The sequence below is a fragment of the Oncorhynchus nerka genome, linkage group LG27, assembly GCF_034236695.1.
Source record: "Oncorhynchus nerka isolate Pitt River linkage group LG27, Oner_Uvic_2.0, whole genome shotgun sequence".
NCBI lineage: Eukaryota > Metazoa > Chordata > Actinopteri > Salmoniformes > Salmonidae > Oncorhynchus > Oncorhynchus nerka.
Window position 1 is genome coordinate 79,927,990 of NC_088422.1, and position 10,025 is coordinate 79,938,014.

The 10,025-nt window shown below is 42.6% G+C and overlaps 1 protein-coding gene across 2 annotated transcripts; it reads right to left on the bottom strand.

Moving 5' to 3' along the window:
• Window positions 1-525: 525 nt before the first annotated feature.
• LOC115112491 (AKT-interacting protein-like) lies at window positions 526-9,720 on the bottom strand. Of its 2 annotated transcripts, XM_029639588.2 has the most exons (11): window positions 9,532-9,720; window positions 8,576-8,673; window positions 6,213-6,424; window positions 5,811-5,875; window positions 5,396-5,496; window positions 3,776-3,864; window positions 3,391-3,438; window positions 2,969-3,067; window positions 2,165-2,272; window positions 1,919-1,979; window positions 526-1,681 (listed from the first exon to the last, which is right to left on the bottom strand). In XM_029639588.2, exons 2-11 carry the CDS (start codon window positions 8,621-8,623, stop codon window positions 1,574-1,576), a joined length of 939 nt encoding a protein of 312 aa, XP_029495448.1. In that variant the 5' UTR covers window positions 8,624-8,673; window positions 9,532-9,720; the 3' UTR covers window positions 526-1,573. The 2 variants fall into 2 exon arrangements, with proteins under 2 accessions (XP_029495448.1, XP_029495449.1); XM_029639589.2 differs by lacking the exon at window positions 3,391-3,438.
• Window positions 9,721-10,025: the final 305 nt, after the last annotated feature.

Here is a 10,025-nt window from a genome sequence, read left to right on the forward strand (position 1 = left end):
CGGTTGACCGTAGGTCGGGCGGGAGGTCCTGTATTAAATACAACTCGCTTCCTTGACATCAGCTCTGGAAGTATGAATGCCCTGGCTTCTGGGGAGGCATATCACCATAAATGCTACATGACCAATGCAGACATCAGATTGACCATTCAGTGCCTTTAAGAGTTGAATACCCCTGGTCTATAAGTAACCCATCTACCGTTTAAATCACTCAGTGAGGAAATCCAACATGACCCACACACCCTTATGTGATTAATAAAGGCTACTTAGATCGCCACAGCTAGTCCAATGAAAACCGTGCTTAGCTCAAACCTAAATCACAACATACATGTACATCGCAGCAGTCTAAGGCACTACATCTGTGCTTGAGGCGTCACTAGACACCCTGGTTCGATTCCAGGTTGTACCATAGGACAGCGTACAATTGGCCCAGCGTCGTCCCGGGTTTGGCCATCATAGTTAAGAACCAATTCTTATTTACAGACTTGCCTAGTTAAAGGGTTAAACAAATAAAAATATATACAGTCATTGGTATGCATTGTCGTGTTTATTTCCTTTCAAAGAAAAGCGTTCAAAACTCATTGCCTATACAGCACAAACTGTTCACTGAGGTTTGGGTTCCATATAAGAAAGGTAAAATGAAAAGTATAGTACACATTGTTTTGCCAAATTCAACAGTCCAGACGGCAGCATGTGTTTACATCATTTCCCAGCTATATAAATTGTGCCAAGTATCCAACAGCTTTGAGCAAAACAATGTTGTCTGTGGAGGGCTGCCATTCCCATAGACATTTTTTATATTTACACAAACCTTTAAATCAGCTCAATAAGGCTAAATAGAACATTCAAAATGAATTAAAAGCAACGTAAAGATGGATATGATTATTTAACTTAGCATATTAATTAAAACCACACTTGCCTGCTGCTCAGTCTGCAATATATATTATCCATCTTACCTATAGTTTACACAGTAAAGAGAAATAGAAGACACTAACCCGTAATCCAAAAGAACGCACATTTCCCTTACCCCAAAAATGTAGTGTTGCTCTAATTTGATTTCAGTCAAATGTTTTGGGGAAAAAGAACACCCAAGGTCAGAGTCCATTGTCAGTCCCAATAATAAACAATAACTGTCCTGAGCCCACCTTAACAAGCAGTTATGAATCCATAGTCCACCCATACAGTATACCTATAATTAATGCTGATTTTTATTCTCACCTTTCAACCAGCTTTGAGTAGTTTATCTTCATAGACCAAACCCAAGCATGTGCAAAGAGCAGAGAGGAAAATAAAGGGAAAAGCTCTGATTGCATTGTAGTCTGTGTTACTAAGACAACCAGTTATCATTGTTGATTTACTTACATAATATACACATTTTTAGTTCTATAGCTGTTTGAGCACAAGATGCCTATAATGCTTTTAAAGCTGAGCGCAAGTGTTGCAACGTAAAATTAAGTCCATTCAACTTGTTCAGTTCCTATTCACACGACTGAACGGCTGCTGAAGCTAGTCTGTGGTGTGGCATTCTGCTCTGCATCTTCCTCTAGTGGCTGCTGACTAGGACTGTAGGATTAGCTCAGCTCAGGGGAGGGTTGTCGTCTTTGCTGAAGGGTTGTGTGGATCCGGGCTTCACCCAAGACAGTCCTGACACCTGCAGCCCCTTGTGGTGATCCTCAGGCCGTCTCTAGAATAACAGACACGCATTACCACACTGGTCAACTAGCACCATGGAAACAAATGGCAGCTCACACAGCTTCACCAATCACAGCCCTGCTGGTTCTCATTGGGGTAAAACAAGCCTCTTTTGGGAGAGTGAGCTCAGAGGGAACCTGACTCCTTGGGCCATAGCAGACAAGACTCAGAGCTTTGTGTCCTTTTACATTAGTCTGAAAAGCACACTACTGGGGTTTAGAAAACTCACTTTGTGTGAGAACATCCGTTCCTTCGCCTCGTCGTGGATTGCTGGGTTCCATGAAGAGAAACTGGAAAATTAAGCACAAAAACCCCCAAAAGGAAACAATTCTCAACCCTTTATTGCATCTCCTTTCATATGCTGCAGGTTTCTTATAAAAACAAAAAAATGTAAAGACTGAATGTTCAGATTGTTCATGAGCTATGAGAATGAGTAATGGAATTCCAGGAATGAGGAGCATTTCCTACTACCAACCTTATTGCATAAGGATCGTCCATCTTGGGCTGGTCGAAGAGGTGACTGTTGCATAGTTTGACGCTGTCTATCACCTTGCTTTTGAACAACTGCACATCCTTGTCGTACCTGAAAAAAACATGATTACACAAACAATTCGCCAGTCAATACAGTGTGGAGTGTTAATTGCCCCCACCTGGCCAATCTAATTAATTAGCTCAGGGAATTAAGATTTTGTTTTACTCCTAACAGAATACCTCAACATTTCAATTAAACAGAGTCTCAAACAGCCGCCTGTCCCTTTTAGTAGCTGGGCATCGGGACGCATTTCAGCAAATAAACAATGGGTCTAAATTCATTGTTTATGAAGTTACCATGGACACAGCTCTGATAATCCCAGTCACGTGCATTAAAAACATTGCTCGCCATCAAAAATAAACATCAAATTCAAGCTCTCCATGGTGCCGAAGTGCCAAATCGGGGGGTGCATGATCTGCGATAGATTTGTTATGTTTATACTGGTCACAATTAAGTGTGGTAGTCTTCAACATTTTGTGCAAAAGCGGTGTGCATTAAAGAAATACACACCTGGCTCAAATAAACAGAAGCCCGTCTCTAATAAGCACTGGTTGGGTTCAGTGATTAAAGCAAATAAATGTGTGGACTATTAATTTAAGTTTTACAGTACACAATAGGAACACAACTAGCTTGCTTGTTGACCTATATAAACTGACCCAGGTCACATACGTATGCGTGGCCCAGTTTCCATGTACAGAAGGAAGAGAAGGAAGGCTGTGAGGATAAAGTGAACAAGTACAGACTTACAGCACAGCAGCTTCTGGGTTGAGTGGTTCCATAGTGTTGATCTTGTAGAACACCGTGCGTGCATACATCAGGACTTGCCAGATGTGGTTGTGATTACGCCTTCATGTCCACAGGGAGACATTTATGATTCTCTCAACATAATGGCAAACCAAATACAACTCCAGTCACAGTAAATACACAAGTATCATAAAGGAATTCCATGGTGCATAGGTTCATCTCAGACTAGTGAAATACCCAACAGTGGCACTGCTCAAACACCAGTAGTGCACAGCCAAAGTGTGACATATACACCATAATGACAAACAGGTTTCCAATGAGAATGTCATGGACAACTTTCCCATTCATTAAAAGGTATAGTGCCAAGCTCCTATAAATCCACCTTCAGCTGATAGAGACTGAGGTTTAAGAGGAGAAGACCTTACAAGGCTGTGTCACTGTCCAGCTGAAGAAACAGGCCATGAGGAACAGAGCTGGAACAGCAGAGTAAACACTGGGCCTTGATGTAACGCATGTCAGTTCTAACCAAGGCACACTACAGACAGCCCCACAGTTCAACTCTCAGGGACAGCACTGTATCACACATATCAATCACAACATGATGCAGTAATATCATAGATCAAAAGGTAGTAACTGCATTTAGCCTATCATGGGATGTGTAAGGCTGTGTAGTAGTGGCTAGTACATGGTGGAGCAGACAGTACACTAACGGGAAAAATATCAAGCCACATGTACCAGACAAACACTCATTTCCAAATCGCCCTCATTAATTTGGATGTAATGATCTGGGCATAGAAGCCATGTACCGACCTCCACTTGGTGAAGGCTCTCCTGACATCAAGCTCTCCTGAAACAGGGTCCACTAGTGGGTGGAAGACTGGGATATCAAACACCACTCTCTAAATGGTGGTACAGGAGAGAACATGGTATTTATGCAATATTCTAACAGTACTAAAACACCACATTTCAATGTACCACCATATAGTGCATTCAGAAAGAATTCAAATCCCTTAACTTTTCACATTTTGTTACGTTAGCCTTAATCTAAACTTGATTAAATAACTATACACAATACCTCAATGAAAAAGCGAAAACAGGTTTAGAAAAATAAAACAGAAATACCTTTACAGACCCTTTGCTATGACACTCGAAATTGAGCTTTCCACAACCGCATTGGAGTCCACCTGTAGTAAATTAAATTGATTGAAAATGATTTGGAAAGGCACACACCAGTCTATATAAGGTCCCACAGTTGACGTCAGAGCAAAAACCAAGCCATGGGAGGAGGGGGAGGGGGGGGGGGGGTCGAAGGAATTGTCCATATAACTCTGAGAAAGGATTGTTTCGACGCATAGATCTGGTGAAGGGTACCAAAAAAATGTCTGCAGCATTGAAGGTCCCCAAGAACAGTGTCCTCCATTCTTAAAATGGAAGTTTGGTGGGTGGTTCCAAGACTATTCCTGGCGATGGCCGCCCAGCCAAACAGGAAATCGAGGAGAATGGCCTTGGTCAGGGAGGTGGGAGAACCTTCCAGAAGGAAAACCATTTCTGCAGCGCTCCATCAATTAGTTTTTCTGGTCTGCTGAAATCAAGATTGAACTTTTTGGCCTGAATGCCAAGCATCATGTCTGGAGGAAACCAGGCACCGTTCTTCACTTGGCCAATACCATCCCTACCTTGAAGCATGGTGGTGGCAGACATGCTGTGGGGATGTTTTTCCAGAGGCAGGGACTGGGAAACTAGTCAGGATCGAGGGAAAGATGAACAGAGCAAAATAAAGAGGTCCTTGATGAAAGCCTGCTCCAGAGCGCTCAGGACCTCAGATTGGGACGAAGGTTCACCTTCCAACAGGACAATGACACAGCCAAAACACAGGAGTGGCTTCAGGACAAGTCTCTGTCCTTGTGTGGCCCAGCCAGAGCATCTCTGGAGAGACCTGAAAATATTTGTGCAGTGACACTCCATCAAATCTGACAAAGCTAGAGAGGATCTGCAGAGAATTGGAGAAACTCCCCAAATACAGGTGTACGAAGCTTGTAGCATCACACCCAGGAAGAACTGGGGCTGTAATCGCTGCCAAAGGTACTTCAACAAAATATTGAGTAAAGGGTCTGAATAATTATGTCAATGTGATTTGCAATTTGCACAAAAAAATTTAAACCTGTTTTGTATTGATGAGGGAAAAAAACTAAAACTATATTTTAGAATAAGGCTGTAACGCAACAATGTGGAAAAAGTCAAGGGGTCTGAATACTTTCCGAATGCACTGTATGACGGTCACAAACCAATCAGTCTCAGCCTTTGCCACCAAAGCAGGAAATGCCGAACACAATAACCTTTGAAATGTTGTGTAAAGCAAATAAATTGCTTTATTTTGTGTAAACAGCTGTGTTGTAGTGTTACAGCAAGCAGGTCCACAAAAGTACTCACAGGACATTCACCATCAGGATAGTTATCTGGAATATACACAGTGAACTTGAAGACTCCATCCTGGTACAAGCCATGTCTGATGAAAATGACCCCAAACCACACTGGAAAGAAGAGAAAATCATGAATTTTGTAAAGGTTATGTATAGATTATGCAGTCAAACAGGATGACAGATTTGGGCTCCCGAGTGGCACAGCGGTCAAAGGCACTGCATCTCAGTACAAGAGGTGTCACTGCAGTCTCTGGTTCGAATCCAGACTGCATCACATCCGGCCGTGATTGGGAGTCCCATAGGGAGGTGCACAATTGGCCTAGCGTCGCCTGGAGTTTGGCCGTCATTGTAAATAAGAATTTGCTCTTAACTGACTTGCCTAGTTAAATAAAGGTTAAATAATTTTTTTTAAATTAGGCTCTTACTCAATGCTGATTTGTAGGATGGCTGCACATAGATTCCAGGCAGTTTTTGCTTGATCACTAGCGTGCTGTGGGTCACAAGGTAACATGGAATTAAATCAATGCAGCAGAAAATAGACATGGAAATTGTGTGGTTTCGTCAACAGCTTCTCTAAATTAATTACATAAGTGGTTCAAATATATCAAAGATGCATGCTTCCTTTCCTTCAGGTAGGCTAATCAATGATCTGACATGGTTGGACTGGTGAAAACAAATCTTACCTTCACTTATCCAGTCACAAAGATCAGTGATTACCGTTAGCAAAGGAGGGAGGAATGACGCATTTTAAAAGCTATTCAAACAGAGCCAGTGTGTCTACTACATCCACTACCCAAAATAAAGTCGGATCTGGGGCCAGTACTTACAACTCAGCCAGCAGCGAGTACTCCAGGTAGAATGGACCGTAGGAGGCATGTGTTCCGTTGGCCAACTGTGCCGTGGCGGCAGGAGAGGCAGGCTTGGTGATGGGGACTGCATTCTTGGGGATGGAGGGAAGCTGCTTCTTCCCAAAGCTAGGACGGGCTGGACTGGCTCTTTGTTGCTGCTGCTCTCCACTCTGTTCCTCACAGTCAGATCTCTGCTCAGCAGAAGAGTGAACAAAGAGCATTTAACAACTCAATATATATGTCAAGGAAATAAAAACTGGTAGCATTGATTATTACAAGGAGGGGAGTATGTTTAGATTGAAACCACTTTGCCAAACTTTATTCATCATGTTGCAGAATCACAAGAGACAAGGCAGACTACTAATTTCAAGCAAGTCTGTTAGTTCTCTATGCAGATAGATGTAGAGGCAAGCTCTGTTGTCAAACTACAAAACACAGAAAGCAGTGGGAGCACATATTGAGCCCTGGGCAATAAATAGGCATGAGGTGACGACCTCTCAGGTTTCATAGTTGACTGGCATCAAATTCCTCGTTCCACAGGAGGTGAGAGAGAGCATCCCTAAATACAGCCTGCATCATATCCTGCCAATGCTAGCTCAGTGGGAAGCACAGGGGAGGATAGGCTAGTTCACAGCAGGAGGGATGCCTGTAAGCAAAAGAACACCTCAGCAACAAACCCTCAAGGACCATCTCTGCAACTACAGAAAGAATTCAGGTTCACAGTGTGTGCCATTAAACAAACCACGCTGTAGAAGTATTAAAGTTGAGGCACAGAGCAATGAGTGAACCATTCATCTGACAAGGCAGGACAGAGAGTAGTCACACCTATGTTACTACGGGCAGAGCTACTTCTCCAATGTGACGCCTGTATGCTAAACTAAAGTTGGTGACTCCCTTTCTCGCCGAAGTCATTGAGGTATGCAGGCAACAGACAATGGCAATAACAAACAGCAGATGCCTGGCAAACAGCTTTTCACCCAACTGAATCTTAGCAATTAGCAAACAAAACAAAATGCACTGCACAGTTGAGAAGTTCACCATTGCTCTGGTCAATATTTTACATATAGCAGGTTAAAGGACCAAAGAGTTCAGTCGACTCTTCTCATCAAACTGGATGCAGTTTATCACAGTGCCATCCGTTTTGTCACTAAAGCACCTTATACTACCCACCACTGCGACTTGTATGCTCTAGTCGGCTGGCCCTCGCTACATATTCGTCGCCAGACCCACTGGATCCAGGTCATCTACAAGGCCATGCTAGGCAAAGCTCCGCCTTATCTCAGCTCACTGGTCACGATGACAACACCCATCCGTAGCACGCGCTCCAGCAGGTGTATCTCATTGAGCATCCCCAAAGCCAACACCTCATTCGGCCGCCTTTCGTTCCAGTACTCTGCTGCCTGTGACTGGAACGATTTGCAAACATCGCTGAAGTTGGAGACTTTTATCTCCCTCACCAACTTCAAACATCAGCTATCTGAGCAGCTAACCGATCGCTGCAGCTGTACATAATCTATTGGTAAATAGCCCACCCATTCTCACCTACCTCATCCCCACAGTTTTTATTTATTTACCTTTCTGCTCTTTTGCACACAAATATCTCTACCTGTACATGATCATCTGATCATTTATCACTCCAGTGTTAATCTGCAATATTGTAATTATTCGCCTACCTCCTCATGCCTTTTGCACACATTGTATATAGACTCCCCTTTTTTTTCTCTACTGTGTTATTGACTTGTTAATTGTTTACTCCATGTGTAACTCTGTGTTGTCTGTTCACTCTGCTATGCTTTATCTTGGCCAGGTCGCAGTTGCAAATGAGAACCTGTTCTCAACTAGCCTACCTGGTTAAATAAAGGTGAAATAAAATAAAATAAAATTTGTGTCTTCATTTTTCAAATATTGCGATAATGGTATCGCCACAGCACTACAGAGCACCAGGTAGTAAAAGGCGACCCTGAAACAGCCCTCTTTCGGGATGAGATTGCAAAGGAGTGTCCCTGGCAAGGAGTTGGCGAAAAGGCATGAGTAGGCCTAATGCATTATTAGAGGACACCACAAGTCAAACATTCCCATGCCACAATTCCAGTCCTCCAAGATTACTCTCAAACTAAAGACAGATGGTAACAGGTGTAAAATGCACAAAGCTTCAAGGAAGCCATGCTGTCTTTGTGGGAAAATGTTAGGGAGACAGGCCACACTAGGCTTACTCTCAATGTGTGGGGGTCTCTTTGGGAACTTTTGAAGATCCTGTTTTTTTGTCTTTCAGCTCGCTTGTGTGTTGGGTGAACTTGACAGAAGTTGGCTTTCAGTGCAGAAGAGGAAGAGCGCTCCCTTACCTTACGACCAGTATTGGTAGACATGCTCCAGAATGGGTTCAGGTTCATTAAATTGTCCGTCCCACAACAAGTGTTGCCTGTGCCATTCGCTAGCGTCACTGGGGGTAGAATTAACAGAACAAACGTTACGTTTTGATTCATTTAGGGCCATTTTCGTACTGGTCTCCCATGACAAATCGAACCCACAACCCTGGCGTTGAAAGCACCATGCTCTACCAACTGAGCCACACGAGACCAAATGACTGATGGGGCAACCTGAACTCAATGACAGCTGCTGACTCTCTGATCTACGGACCATGTTGCTGCTCAGACAGACGTGCCGCATTCATGTCATGACGTCAAACAGGCCTGTTACGTCTCTGCCAGGCCAAGCACTTTAAACCTCACCGGGAAATAATCCAAACTGGTGTTAATGGTTGTTTAACATAGAGGTTGAATGTTAGCCTAGTTAGATTCATTATTTTATTCACATATCACCAAAGCGCATTGTTATTGCCGTTGGCTACAGCAGTTGACAAGTTAGTAAACTAAGATCTTTGCTTAGCTAACTACTATGCCAACTAGCAATGTTGACATTGTATCAGTGTTGGTTCACGTGTTTCTACGCAGGCAACTCATGATGCAAAATTACTTTGAACACATAGCTAGTTAGTTGAGCTATATATAGTTACAGTAACTAGCTAGATCGTTAACAAGATACGTCCAGTTTGTTAGCTGAACGTCAGGTTTGCAATAACAAATCAAGCATACATATTCATTTGCAATGGGATCTAGCATTGTTGCATATTTTCCATAATGAAAAATGCATACTTTACGACTCGATAAACGAATGAAAGGAACGTTATTCACAACAAACTTAGCAAACTAACCAGTTATACTACCTTGCAAACTAACCAGCTAACGTTACATAGCTTGAAAGCTAACGGTAGCTAGCTAGTATCCAGTTGCCAGCTTACCTTCCCTGAACGAAAATTCCAACAAGTTCCTGTTCAAAACTTGCCCATTTATGTGAACAAATTCAAAATGTGCGTTTTAAAGGACGTTGTTACAATCACCACTGGTCAAAACAAAAAAAGGTGCACCGCAATTATTTGGGTAACTGGCTAGCTAAGCAATCTCACAGACACCGGAAATCAACCTAAGGGCTCATGATGGGCGTTTCCTATTCACCAGGGATATTTCTATTGGCTTTTAACAATGCGTGGATAAAGTGTCTGAAATATGATTCGCTGACGTTCTATCACTTTTTAAGTCATGCTGTTATGCCGCATTCAGGTACTAGTCGGAACTAGGCGCTCTATTCAATTAAATTCAAGGGGCTTTATTGGCATGGGAACATGTGTTAACATTGCCAAAGCAAGTGAGGTAGATAATATACAAAAGTGAAATAAACAATCAAAATTAACAGTAATCATTACACATACAGAAGTTTCAAAACAATAAAGACATT

Coding starts and splice junctions, on each gene's coding strand:
- LOC115112491 (XM_029639588.2), bottom strand. CDS start 8,623: ATGAACCTGAACCCATTCTGGAGCATGTCTACCAATACTGGTCGTAAG. Junction 5,876..6,212: donor TACTCGCTGCTGGCTGAGTT/GTAAGTACTGGC, acceptor TGTGACCCACAG/CACGCTAGTGATCAAGCAAA. Junction 5,497..5,810: donor ATCCTACAAATCAGCATTGA/GTAAGAGCCTAA, acceptor TCTTCTTTCCAG/TGTGGTTTGGGGTCATTTTC.